Genomic DNA, 14,664 nt, shown 5'->3' with positions numbered 1-14,664 from the left:
TCAGAAAGAACAGAATAGATTAAAAGGACCATGAAATATTAAATGTTAAGAAAAATATACTATTGAAGAGTATAGAAACTTTAGTAGGGAAACATGATAGGGAGTTTTAGAGGGTAAGGATCAATGGAAGAAAAAATAGAGGAGATATTACTATATGCTATTTACCACCTGAACATAAGGAAATAAGAAGACAAGGAGGCTGTAAAAACATCATAAGCCTGTACAAGTGATTGTAGTAAAGGGGAAATTTAGCTATCAGAATATCATTGGGAATTCTTTCTCAAAATCAAAACAATGATTAAGTTCTTGCTTTGTCTTAATAACTTTGTTTTTTTTTAATAAAGGGAGCAATAAAGAAAACTTTTATTTCAGATCTCACTTTGGACCAAATAATGATGAACTAGTTGCTAAAGCAGAAAAGAGGGGGACCTGGGTAGAAAATTATGGGAAGTTGCTCTCATAGAATTTTGTGGCAGAAATATAGAAGAAGATCAAATATAGCCTGACATTTTCCCTTGATTTGGAAAGAATAGATTTCTTCTTAGAGAAAGGAGAGGGAGGAGCCCATGACCTATAAATCTACCGGGGAAGTTGTCCCAAGAGTGATGGCAAGGTCTTAAGAATGAAATTCTGAAAAACAAATAGAAACAATTCCAATAAGGAATAAAATGCCAAGGATCCAAAGAGATGTTGATAAACTAGAAACATGGGACAACTTCAGTAAGATGAAATTTAATAGGGATACATATAAAATTCTTCACTTGTATTAAAAAAATGACCTTCCAAGGTCCAAGATAGGGAAATCAAGGATCCAAAAAGTTCAGGTGTCTGGGACTTTTATTAAATTGTAATTCTCAATATGATTCTATATACTTATCATATAAAACTTGTATTGTAATTATTTATGGCTTTCTTATTCCTCTATTAGAATCTAAGTTATCTTGTGGGAAAGTATTGTTTTGTTTCATCTTTATATAGAACAGACAGTGTAAGCATTTAAGAAATATTTGTTGAAAGTTGAGCTTATTGAGTATTTTTTAAAAATCACTTTGGCAGTTGAATGAAAGATAGATCAAATTAGACTAAGACTTGAGACAGGGAGACCAGTTAGATGGCTGTTTGTTACAATAGTCCAGAAAAAAGGGGGTGAGGTCTTGAACTCAGGTGGTTCCTGTGTGAATAGAGAGAAGGAACCATTTGATATCAAATCAGATAATATTTGTGAAAGGCTTAGCATAGTGTCTAGAATATAGTAAATGCTTAATAAATGCTTATTCCTTTCATATATAATATTCCTTACCATATGTAAGAAATATTGTAGAAATAGATTTTGTAAGGTTTGCCAACTCACTGGATATGTGAGATGAGTGAATGAATTAAAAAGCATCATAAATCAAATATAAGATGAATCCATGACACATGCCATCATCATTCATATTCCTCCTTTTATCTGCTCTGTAACTTAGCTCTTTGAAGCAATATAAGACCTGATTGCAAACACCTGGGAAACACAAAGGCTACATTTTGAGTTCTTGACTCTTCCCTCAGAGGGTTAATAGCTAAGGATATATATGGGCAAACCCCAACACTGAGGAGAATATAAGAGAACCAGAGATATCACAGCAGCCAAGATGGCGCATCACTTGGCCATTCACTTCAAGTTTCTCACATGATACTTGTTAAATATTGCCAAGGCTTGACCGGTAGGACATCTGGACATTGATGTTCTTCTGCAGTGCTGATTCTACCTAAATACTAAGATGTGGGCAGAGCTGCTGGAGTTCAAGTAAAATGAGAGGAATCTAAAGTCTATGCATTTCCCATGAGGAGCAGTGAGGCTGGCTTTGGAGGTAGAAAGAGCAGAGTTCAAGTCCCCCATGGTAAACATTGTCTATATGACCCTGAGCAAGTAATAACCTTTCAGTGTCTAAAGCAACTCCCCAAGACCATGACTTCCAAAAAAGGTGATGAACTGCACTGGTGGAAGGATTTTCCTCAGTTAGGGATTCCTTGCCAATGAAATCACAGTTCTGATATATTTCCCAAGCATAGCCCACCTTTTTCTTTCTTACCCTGTGTTGGATATGCACTGGCATAAAATACAGAGCAAAATACTTGCAATTCACCAAAAGAATCTATGGGGTTCAGCTAAAGAACTGTCATTTTTAACCCTTGCCTTCCACCTTAGAATGAATACTGAATATTGGTCCCAAGACAGAAAAGTGGTAAGGGTTAGGTAGTTTGGGTTAAGAGACTTGCCCAGGGTCACACCGCCAGGAATTTTGTCCGAGGCCAGATTTGAACATGGGACCTTCTGTCTATAGACCTGTCTCTTTACTGAGCCACTTGGCTTCCCTAAGAAGTATCTTTTAAAGCAGAGTCTTTATGAATTATGGCTTAGGAGGGTTGTGAAGATAAGACTAAAAAGTGGGTTTTGTAAGCAACTGAATGAACCAGACTTTTCTCAACCCAAGTTCATTCCAGGTTAGGAGTCTGAGAGATCTGTCAACTACCCAGCCTGCAACAGCTTGAGTGTGGCTTCCTTTGGGGATAAATACTAAAAGAATGTGTCAGCAAAAAAGGAGGGAGCTAAAAAAGACTAATTTTAACTCTAAGTAGACTTTCTTTAAAGACCAAAATTTCCTTTTAATATCCATAGTTTTATAATTTTGCATTCTGTTAGATATTTGTAAATCTGTTTCCCAATGGTTAGAAAACCAATAGAAATGTTTTGTGCATATCAGAGAAGCAGCAGTGGTGGAAGAAGGAGAATTTGGGACTCTGGGGTCCTTTTTGTAGGTAACAGAAGGAACACAGGTGGAATGAAAGGATCAATATCTGAAGGGAGGCCTAATGTCCCTTAGCTGAAAGAAAATTGTTCTGGGCCAAGCAGCCGAGAACCAAGAAATAGCTTCATAATTTAAGGCCAGCAGGAGGCACCAAAAAAAAAAAAAGATGCTGCATTATGTTATTTGGCAAAATAATAAATTAAGACACTCTGGAGGTCCATGGGTTAGATTTCCAATCTGTTGCTAGAGAAATGGACTTGGGGTGACTGATGTCCTATTGGTTGTTGGGAAATCTCAGATGGCTATTCCGCTATCCTCCAACAATGAGAAAAGAACTAGTTTTCAGGTACTCTTGAGGAAGCCAAAAGCCTCAGAGAATTAAGAAGAGAAATGTTCCGTCTTCAAAAACCAACCAAATTAATTAGAGTTATGTTATGAAGTAGCATGAACAATCTCTTAAATTAGAAAAAAAAAAGTATATAAAAGACAATTCAGAAAAGGGGAATGGAAAAGATGATTTTGTCATATGTCCCTTTTGGATCCCAATAGCCAATGGTTTACTTGCCTTTTTATATAAGTATATATGACTCTGAATACTGTTATACAGAGATTCTCAAGCTTTTTGGTCTTAGGTACTCTTTATACTCTCAAAAATTATTAAGTTTTACATTATTAATCATTATATTTTCCCAAGTACTTTTGTTTATTTGGATTATATCTATCAATATTTACTGTATTAGAAATTAAACTATCTTACTATTATAATAAAAATAAATGGCCTCAATTCAAGTATGAAAATAGCCCTGGATTTGAAGCCTCAAGACGTGGGGTTTTGTTCCAGCTTTCTGACTCACTAGCTGGGTAGTCATGGGCTAATCTTTAATAAGTAGATTTCTAGGTAGCTCAGTGCATGAACCTGGAATTAGGAAGATCTTAGTTAAAATCTTTCTTCAGAAACCTACTAGCTGTATGACTTTGAATAAGTCATTTAGCCCCAGGTTCCTCATCTGCAAAATAGGGATAATGATAACCCCTGCTTCCTGAATAGCTGTGAAGATCAAATGCAATATCATATGTAAAATGCCCAGTAAACCTAGGGTTTATTATTATATTATATTATTATTCGTGCTTTCTAAGCTTCAGTTTCCTCATTAGTTAATGGATACTATTTATGATTAAAGTACTTTGGAAAGGGTAAAACACTATCTAAATGAAATCTGCTATTTCTATTTTACCTTACTTCAAGACTTGTAAGTGTTAGATGGTGGGGGAAATGCTATTATAAATCAATAGTTGTCAGCATTTCAACTTTGGAGGCTTCCAGCCATACTCTTCCTCTAACATGTCCAGGTGTCAAGGAAGAGGCTGTGCCAGCAGCCTGTGGTATAGTTGGCAGTGGTCCTTCCCTCTACCTTGAGGGTATTTGGAAAGCCAGTAAGCCATGGGTCTTATCATTTTTCCAGTGACTCATGTGCCCATCAGTCCCTAAGGGAGAGAGAGGGACAAAATCTACAACCTCCACAGTCTCCCAGGTGACGGGTTGTTCATTATTAGTCTTTTGAGGACTAAAAGATCTAGTAACTAAATTTTGTTATTCCTAGAGGTAGAAGTCATAGGTTTATGTGTGAAGTAGAAATACTCCTAGGGCTGAAATGATGACTACAGTGTAAGCAGCAGCTCCCTGGGGTGAAAAATTAAATTGTTTTTCTCCTTCTTACATCATTATTACAAGTTAGCATTTACCTCCCCAGCCATTGTCTGTACTGAAGGCCAGTCTAGACTAGTGCTTTAGAAAATCATTTTATTATGGCAAGGCATTTCTCTCTGCCTCCCTGTATTTTTTTGCAAAAAGGTGATGGACAATTAAGTCTGGAACCCAATAATGTTGACAGCATCCACAATCCCAAGAGCTCCCAGAAAGCAACTGACAAATTATTACCATTGTAGAAAGTGCTTTGAGCCCAAGAGAATACAAGCACCTGGGATCAGGACTTATCGGTAATCAACATGGAAGCATATAAAAAGTTCCAAGAACATATTATACAGATAGGGAACCCTTCCAGAGCTGCTGATGTAGCTACCAGTCAGATTTCTTGCATTAAAACTGAATTTTGGAAACAATAACATTTTTTCCCAAGCTGTGGTAAAGAGGGGTTAAAATCCTTACCGTTAGGTATCTTTTTTTTTTTATTTTTGTCAATCCAAAACCACTTTTACCCCCCCCCCCAATTCATTTCTCCATTTCTAAAGAAAGCAGGGAGTTTCACTCAATCATATTTTCATTGCCCACTAAACTCAATTTTGCCTAAATTGCTAGATAAGGAAAACACACCAAAATGCTTACTCCATCAAAACAGACCCTTGTCGCATATTGGCAAAAAATGAAAATCTATTAACCGAGAACACCAAAGCTGATAATATGTGAGAAAGGTGCTTAAAAGATTAAAAATTGTCAGAGTCATAGTTTGTCAATTACTTAGCCTGTTCATCCTTTCTAGGCTGCTATTCTTTCTTTCAGGGGACTGCTTAGGGTTGCATTTTCTCAGGTGTCAAGAGTGTAAACTTCCAGAGGTCAGGAAGATGCTTAATTTGCTTTGAAGAGCACCTGGAATATTGCTAATTTAAAAAGTAAGCTTGGATAATGACATTATGTAGCTAACTCCTTAGATTATGCCTTTGTTGACTGACTGGCCCCAAGACCATGGCCCCAAGACCATGACTAAATCTGGACAGAACCTCAAAGGTCGTCTAATCCCATTTTCTCATTTTGCAGACAAAGAAGCTGAGGTTATCGAAGGTTAAGTGACTCATCCAAAGCCATACAGAGAATAGCCATCAGAGATGAAATTTTAACCCATGTCCTCCATCCCCAGAGTAACATGTGACTTTTATGTACTTTTAAGTATCAGTGTCTTTTATATTTCCTAAAATAGTGTTATAGAAAGATCAGTGGATTTGGAGTATGAGAGATGAGTTTGAGTACAGGCTTTGCTATGCCCTAGCCCTTAATCTCCTTGGATTTCAATGTCCTTATCTATAAAGGGGAATAATAATACCTGCTCCACTTACCTTGAGAGATAGTTGAGAGAATCCAATTGGGTAATAGACATGAAAATGATTTTGAAAAAATGAAAAACATGATATAATAGTTCATCATTATAGCTCCCATAAAATATACTCTGCTATGGTTTATAAAGCACTTTGCTAATTTTCTGTACAAATGAGTAGTTGGGGCCTCTGATAAAGATGTCTGTGCACATATGGATTATGATAATAATAATAACTGGCATTTATATAGCACTTTAAGGTTTGCAAAGCACTTTACATACATTATCTCAATTGATCCTCACTACAATCCTGAGATAGGTGCTGTGATTATCTCCATTTTACAGATGGGGAAACTAATGCAAAAATATTAGGAAGGATCAAGTATGTTCTGGGCAAGATAAATGAATTGCTTTATTATTGTTTTAATAGTTCCTTCCCACTTCACAGGTTGGTGATGATGATGGCAGTGGTTAAATTTTGCAATCCACTTTCCTTTAGAGGAAAGATACTGATAAATTATGGCATCAGTTTCTAATAACAGGCTTCCTGAAGAACATATGGGGAATGCTTTTGACCTTTAAAGTTTCTATGGAGCCTGGATATATTTGTTTCATTCCTCAGGTAACCTTAGTGCTTCAGATTTTTCTAAATATTTAACCTAAATGTGATATGCTGTCCTGGAAGCCCATTATGTTTGCTTCTCTCATCAATTAATCAGAAAAATTGATTCCTATTCTCTCTATTACATCTTTTTATGCTTCCATATACTATCATGCCCCCAAACCTGCAATATCTTTTTTGAGCTGTACACAGTCAGTTTTCTTGCTTTTTTCTCTGAGATGTTCATTTGCAAATATTTATCTTTTATTTTGGTCTCCCAAGAAATCTGAAATGCATTTCATCTATCCATTTAGATTCAGGAATCAGAAGAAAGAACTTCTGCTCAGGCTGCCCCCAGCTCTCTTGCTAACTATCCCCATCCCATTGCCTGACAGTAAGAAAGAATAGTTAGGGTGCAGCTAGGTGGCTCAGTGAATTGAAAGCCAGGCCTTTAGTTGGGAGGTCTTGGGTTCAAATCTGGTCTCAGATATTTCCCAGCTCTGGGACCCTGGGCAAGTCACTTAACCATCATTGTCTGGTCCTTATCACCCTTCTGCCTTGGAACCAATGCCCAGAATTGATTCTAAGATAGAAGGTAAAGTTTTTTGTTGTTGTTGTTTGTTTTTAAAGGGAAGGGTAGGGGACTACAAGAGTCTTTTGTGGATGTAACTTTCCATTGAACCTGTAATACATTCCTTGAACTCTGTATAGTTTTACCCCCAAGGTACTTACCACAAAGACTTCACAGCAGATGCAGAGACCACTGTTCTTGGTAAATGCATGTGTTATGTCCAGTAGGGCAGGTCTTGTCATGGGTCCGCCAGTTAAAACAATGCACTGGGGTCTAGAAATGGGAAGTAAATGGTAAGAACTAGCCATGAAAAGGAATCACATACATAGAATCAGGGCATTTTAGAGTTTGAAAGGTCCTTGGTGGTCACCATGCCCAAAAGGAATCCTGATATCCTGATATACTGATAGGTGATTATCAAACCTCCAATGCAAAAGAAATCACCACCTTCCAAGACAGCCCATTCCGCATTTGAACTGTTTTCATTAGTAAGACTTTTTTTTCTTTTTCTGACATTAAGTCTAAATTTACTTCTTTACAATGTCCACCTATTACCTCCTTGATTTTGGGACAAACAGAACAAGATAAATTCTTTCTTTTTTTTTTTTCTTAAACCCTTACCTTCCATCTTAGAATCAATACTGGGTATTGGTTCCAAGGCAGAAGAGTGGTAAGGGCTAGGCAATGGGGGTTAAGTGACTTGCCCAGGGTAACACAGCAAGGAAATGTCTGAGATCAAATTTGAACCAAGGACCTCTCATCTCTTGGCCTGGCTCTCAATCCACTGAGCTACCCCCGACAAGATGATTTCTTGTTCCATAGGTCAACCCTTCAAATACATGAAGACAGTGATCAAGTCTCCTCCTTCCATGAGTCTTCTCTGCATTAAACATTTCCAATTCTAACCAATTCTCATATAACACAGACTCAAAGTCTTTATCATTGTACTGTCCCCCCTCTGTACTTTCTTTAGTGTATTAATGCCCTCCTTATGTTGGGTTACTCAGGACTGAACATAATGCTGCAGATATGAACAGAGTGCAGAGGAGCTCTCACCTTATTCCTGGAAGATAGGCCTCTTTTTTTTTCACTTTTTCATTTTTCTTTAATTAATAAATTATTTAATAAATTTAGAATATTTTCTCATGGTTACATGATTCATATTCTTTTCCTACCCTCCCCCCTCCAAGAGCTGAAGAGCAATTCCACTGGGTTTTGCATGTATCATTGTTCAAAACCTATTTCCATATTATTAAAATTTGCAGTAGAGTGATCATTTAAAGTCACTATCCCCAATCATACCCCCATCGAACCATGTGATCAATCATATGTTTTTCTTCTAGGCCTCTCTTAATATAGCCTAAATTTGCATTGACTTTTTGGCTACCATATCAATTTGATGACTCATATTTTGTTTGTAGTCCACTAAAACCCCCAGAGCTTTTGTAGACAAGCTACTTTCTAACCTTCTCCTATTTTATACTTGATTTTTGGAACCCAGATATAACATTTTATTCATATAAATCTCTCTCTTTATATATATATATATATATATATATATAATGTAATGTATCTATATGGGCCACACCCTGGGCAAGTTTCCCTTGCCTCATTTCTGTCTTAGAATTGATATGACTTATGGCAAAGATCGAAAATGTATTTAGTTATATTTTTTACTAAAAGTTTTCATGGTGAATTGTATTGGAGGAAGAATTCTTTGAACCCCTTATGTCCAGACACTTTTGGGTTCTTTGTGAAGTAAGTGAAAGAAAACAATGAAATAGGGCAAAAATTTCCCCATCCTTAAACCTAAATTTGTCTTTTTTATAACCTGTCTCTTTCTTATTTTTAGTTCTACCTTTTGGGGCCAAGAAGATTTAAGACTAATCCTTCTTCCAAATGACAGCCTTTCAAATACTTGAAGGTTTCTGTTATGCTTTTCAAGTTCTCTCAATAGATAGCATGGTCTTCAGTCTTAAACTGTTTTACCTGTGCTTGTGCTTGGTGCTATGGCAAACAACAGGAAAGGATAGGCATGGCTAAGAAGGGATGGGAAGTAGAACCAAACATTATGGGTAGGGACAAATGGTATTTTTCTAGATAGAGCAATATTTTTGTGTCATCTGATTTTTTAGAGTCTATGCTCAGCTCTTGGTCCCTTTTGGCAAGAATATGTTCTTAAAGAACTGCCTCTAATCCAAGCATGCTTTGTGGTTAACTTTACCTGAAATTTTTCACATGATCTTCTACAGTGGTTAATTCCAGAGCATTGTCTAAAGCACTCACGTAGGAAAGAGCTTGTGTAGAAGAGCCCCAGTTCACATCTATGGAAGAAGGGAGATAACAGAATAAGCATTTTTTTTCCTCCTAGGAACAGCAGAGAAAACTAACCTGAAAGCAGGAAAACCCAAATTCAAATATAGCCACAGACACTTCCTAGAAGTATGACTCTAGGCAAGTTACCTTATCATTATCAGCCTCCGTTTCCTTGTCCATAAAATGGGAATAAAAATCACACCTACTTTCTCTGATTATTGTGAAGATTTATTGAGATAATTAAATTGTAGCACTCAGCACAGTTCCTGGAATGTAGTACATGTTTAATAAATGATTATTTCATTTCCTTCCTTCCCTCCTTTCCTCCTTCTCTCTTTCCATCCTTCCCTCCCTCCCTTCCTTTTTTCTTTCCTTCAATAGGAAAAAAAAAGGTCAAAACTTGAAAAATCACAATGTGGGGTTTATAGGATCATAGATTTAGAGCTTGAAGGGACCTTTAATGAATATCTAATTCAGCACCTTGACTTGCCCATGGTCACAAAAGCAATAAATTTCAGAGGCAGGATCTGAGTCCTCATCCAATTCCAGGACCAGGTATTTATACCATTTTATTCTATTTATAATACTATATGCCCATTTTAGCACACACATACACACACATATATAGCTATACTATATTATATAAAGATCATGTACCACATTATATATATATATAAAAATATATATATATTATCAATTATACTATTTACACCATTTTACACCATTATACTACACTGTTTCTCAAATTTCTAAGAGCATGTCTTATATATTTATAAACAATACTCAAGGATTGGAAATAATTATTTTTGTATAGACAATGCCCATCTGAGCAGGAAACTGTAAATCGGATAGCCTCTCATCATGTACTCATTTAGGGGAGGGGGTTGTGTGAAGATCACATTCTGGACAAGCAGACTGGGGAAGTGAGTCAGCCCACAAATAAGATCTGTATGCCAATTGCAGAGAGTTTAAGGGGCCATTTTCAAGGGCACGAGAGAGAGACAGAAGGAGTAGATGTGCAAGCAGATGGTGCTTAGCAAATGTTTTTCTGAATAAGTAAGCTAACAAAGTGGGCAAGAATTCATGCAAAATGGATGTCCCTAAAGAGCTTTACTGATTTTCAGTATTTCTTCTAGGTCTATCCCTCCAAGGACTACATTATATGGCAGGAGAGATGAGTACTGCTTCCTTTTTCTGTTTTCTCAAATTTGATGGTAAAAAAGGATGTTCCAACTTTAATGAGTACAGAGAGTTTCTAAGAGGCAGGAGGGGGAGTCTCTAACCTTCTATAGATCATCTATGAGATGAAAGCAATATTTTACCCCATCAGTGTTATTCTGGGTAAATCAGGAAAATGGTGGACAGTAAGTATGGAGGAAGGTCAATTGATGCTGAGAACATTTTCTTTTTTTCCCTTTGTAATAATATGTATTTTTAAATTCAAAGATATTTTCTCTTCCCAATTATATGTTATAATAATTTTCAACATACCCTTTCCAAATTATAAGATCTAAACCATCTCCTTCCCTCACCCCACTAGAAAATGGTAAGCAATTTGATCTGGGCCATACATGTATTATCATGCAAAACTGACTTCCATATTGATCATTGTTGTAAGAGCACACTCATACAAAACCAAAACCCCAAAATAAAACCACAAATACACTGATGTGAAAGATAGTATGCTTTGATCCACATCCATCCAACTCTATTGGATTGGATGGTCTATCTAAGTTCTATCTAAGAAAACATTTTCAAGACATTTCACTGTTTGGAGCAGCAAACAAGCGCTCTTTCTTCCCCACCCCTAAAATTTCCTGGTTGTCAAACAACCAGTATGCAAACTTGCCCATTTGTTGTTTTCTGTGGTTAAGTAAAAAATGTTTTGACTATATTAGTTCATCAAATATGATTTGGCAGTTGTGGAGTTAAAGGTCTTTCTGTGCATACCTGGCTTTTTGTATGTCACATAGATATAGAGGAAGAACTCAATGACATAAGTGATAACAGCAGCCCACCAATTGATGACGAACATGACTCCACAGCACAATATGGCTCCAAAAAGAGACACCCACATGTTGTAAATTCCATAGGCAGGTCTCCAGCCTGAAAATCAACAATAACTTGATTTAATTCAATTCCATTCTTCCTCAATTCAATTCAGTATTTATTGTACCTATTATATGTGAAGCACTGTGCTTCCTTCTAGGAGGGACATATAAGACAAAAACCCCATCCTCAAGGAGGTTATAGTGATAGCTTATAGTTCATATTTTATAGAAATCTTTATATCTATCAACTAATTTTGTCCTCCCTGTAATCCAATTCTGAAGAGTAGATCATAAAAGAATTGTCACCCCCATTTTTGTAGAGGAAGAAGTTGAGTCTTGGAAAAATTACATGACTAGTTTGAAATTATATTGTTAGTAAGCAACAGTAACAACTCAAATCCAGGTCCTGTGACTCCAAATTTCATACTCTTTTTGTTGCTCTCTGGAGCCTAATAATTGAGTAGGTGGGATAAGTATATAATTTTAATGCCAGTTATGACCTTCAAGTGCAATTGTGTACAGGGGAAAAGATCACTGTCTCTGGAGTTAGAGCACTAGGATTCAAAAACTACTTTGGATCTTTATTATCTCCTTGGCAATATAAGGAAAATCATTTATCCACCTTGGGTCTTCATCTTTTCCTATTGTAAAATATCCTTTAGGCTCCCCACTCAAGATCTATGATCTTGTGAAAAGGGCCATGAGAGTTTAGAGTAAAGGAGCTTATTTATGCCTGATTAGAAGGATGAGGAAAAGCTTTCTGGAGGAGGTAGGATTTGCCCTGGACCTTAAGAGGAAAACAGAATTTCAGTGGAAGAGGATAGAAGAAGATAGATATAGCAGAATATTCCAGGTGCAAGAAATATATCACACTTTCCTGTTAATACACATGCAAATCATGTCTTTCATTAACCTGAAGGGGAACTCAAACCCCATTTCCTAAATGCTAATCCTTTCTTAGGCTTCTCATTATCTCATTTACCCAGAATGGATCTTGGTATCCTCAGTACCCCATCTACATAGATGTCCCTTGTGTCTCAAAAGGATGCTAAGAATCCTAAACTCCATTTTCAACCCTTATATCCAATTAATGCCAAGTCCTGACAATTCTACCTTCAAAATAGTTTTCATATTTTTCCTTTCTGCTCCCACAGAAGCCACCTGGCTCAGCCTTTATCTTTCCTGACTTCAAGTCTATTAAAATAACCCCCAATGAGTCATTTTGCCTTTAGTCTAAGCTTTAATATGAGAGTGTTGGATTAAATTTCTTCTAAGGACTCTTGGGGACAGTTAGGTGGCTCACTGGATAAAGTAGTGGGTCTAGAGTCCATCTTTGTGAATTCAAATCTAGTCTTAGACACTAGCTTTGTGACCTTAGGCAAGTCATTTAACCCTGTTTGCCTCAGTTCTCCATTTCTAAAATGAGCTGGAGAAAGAAATGGCAAACCACGCTAGCATCTTTGCCAAGAAAACCCCAGATCTGGACACAAAGAGTCAGATATGACTGAAATGACTGAACAACAACAAAAAAATCCATTATGGTTCCAAATCTATGATCCTCCTAAGATACCAATCAAATATCACTCTGATCCTGTTACTCCTCTCTTTCCTTTTGAATGAAGTATATAGTTCTGTTGCTGACATTCAGGTATTCATACAATCAAGTTCCCAGTTGTCTTTACAGTCTTATATCACACTTGAATCGTTCTGTTCTCCTCTCATCCTGCCTTTTCTGGTCTCCAGGGTATTTATTACCCATGACAACTGCCAAGCTTAGCATAAGCTTTCTTCATTTCTCTGCCTTTTGAAGTACCCTCCTTACTTCGAGGGCCCAGTCAAGTATCACTTTTTCCACGGACCCTTCTTCAGTCATTCCCTTCCCCATAAAAAGAGCTTTTGATCTTTGCTCATACCTCTCCTTTATCAGTACTTGGTACATTTAATATGCTTAATCATCATCACATTATGATATATTACAGTTATGTGTACATGTTGTCTGCTACTAATTAGATTGTAAACTCCTCCAGGGAAGCCTCTTGAGTTTTGCATCCCTTACACTTAAGATAGTGTGTTGGCTCTTCTAGAGTAGCTATTTAATATATGTTTATTATTGGATTAAAAAAACATAAACCATAAATATCTTACTCATCAAACATAATATATTCTTAAAATATAATTTTATTTTTATGTATGCCATCCTAAACTGATTTTGTGGATCAGAAATCATTTCTGGAAAAAAAAGGTGGTTTCCAGCCATTCTTTAAGGTCTGTCTTGGATGTTTTTCAAATCAGACTTCTGGAAAAGTGGGGCAATGTTTCCCAGTCCTTCTCTAGGGTCTATCTGTTTTGGTTAGACATTTTTCAAATCAGATTCCTGAAAAGGAGATGGCAAAGAGGAAGAGAAGAAGCTTCAAAATCACACAAATGACTCTCATTGATAATTGTCTAGTAATTGAAAAGTACTGCTTTGAAGAAATTGCTATGCTGAAAGGCAAGAGAGAGAGAGAGAGAGAGAGAGAGAGAGAGAGAGAGAGAGAGAGAGAGAGAGAGAGAACAAGAGAGAGAGAGAGAACAAGAGAGAGAGAGAGAGAGAACAAGAGAGAGAGAGAGAGAGAGAGAGAGAGAACAAGAGAGAGAGAGAGAGAGGAGAGAGAGAGAGAGAGAGAGAGAGAGAGAGAGACAGAGACAGAGAGAGACAGAGAGAGACAGAGACAGACAGAGAGAGAGAGAGAGACAAAGAGAGACAGAGACAGAGAGAGAGAGAGAGAGATTATATAAATTGGAAAGACCTTTAGAAATCCATTATAGTCCAAACTCCTAACTTCACAGAAGAGAAAACTTTGAGGAAGCTAAATGGCAAAATAGATAGAATACTGAGCCTGGAATCAGGAAGATTTGAGTTCAGATATGATTCAGACATTAAACTAGTTACGATCCTGGGCAAGTCACACCTCTACTTGCCTCAGTTTCCTTAACCAGAATGGGGATAATAATAGCACCTCGTTCCTAGGGTTGTTGTGAGATAATATTTGAGATGAAAATGAGATAATTATAAAGCACTTAGAATAGCTCCTGATACTTTATAAATGCATATTTCTTTCTCTCATTTAACTGCCTTCTCCCCTACCCACACAGACAAAGTCACAGAAGAAGCAAGTGTCAGAGATGAGATTCCCTCTTAAGTCTTCTGACTCCTGTCTCATTAAAGTAGTAGGGATGTGGGTAAAGAAAGAAAGGAAATGGTAAGGGTCCTATGGGTAAGAGGTGGCACAATGAGGAATTATTCCTT

The 14,664-nt window shown here is 36.9% G+C and overlaps 1 protein-coding gene across 3 annotated transcripts in view; it reads right to left on the bottom strand.

The window, feature by feature from the left end:
• The window catches only part of SLC12A1 (solute carrier family 12 member 1), a 132,974-nt gene that overhangs the window by 66,745 nt on the left and 51,565 nt on the right, over nt 1-14,664 (bottom strand). For all 3 annotated transcript variants that reach the window (XM_007479905.2, XM_003340052.3, XM_001369749.4), the window contains exons 15-17: nt 11,275-11,430; nt 9,233-9,332; nt 7,170-7,281 (exon numbers count right to left, since the gene is read on the bottom strand). In XM_007479905.2, coding sequence (XP_007479967.1) covers nt 7,170-7,281; nt 9,233-9,332; nt 11,275-11,430 — 368 coding nt within the window. The remainder of the gene's footprint in view (nt 1-7,169; nt 7,282-9,232; nt 9,333-11,274; nt 11,431-14,664) is intronic.

Source organism: Monodelphis domestica, chromosome 1, assembly GCF_027887165.1.
Source record: "Monodelphis domestica isolate mMonDom1 chromosome 1, mMonDom1.pri, whole genome shotgun sequence".
Classification (NCBI taxonomy): Eukaryota; Metazoa; Chordata; class Mammalia; order Didelphimorphia; family Didelphidae; genus Monodelphis; species Monodelphis domestica.
Note: the sequence above shows the minus strand (reverse complement) of the source record. Positions and strands in the feature narration are given on the sequence as shown.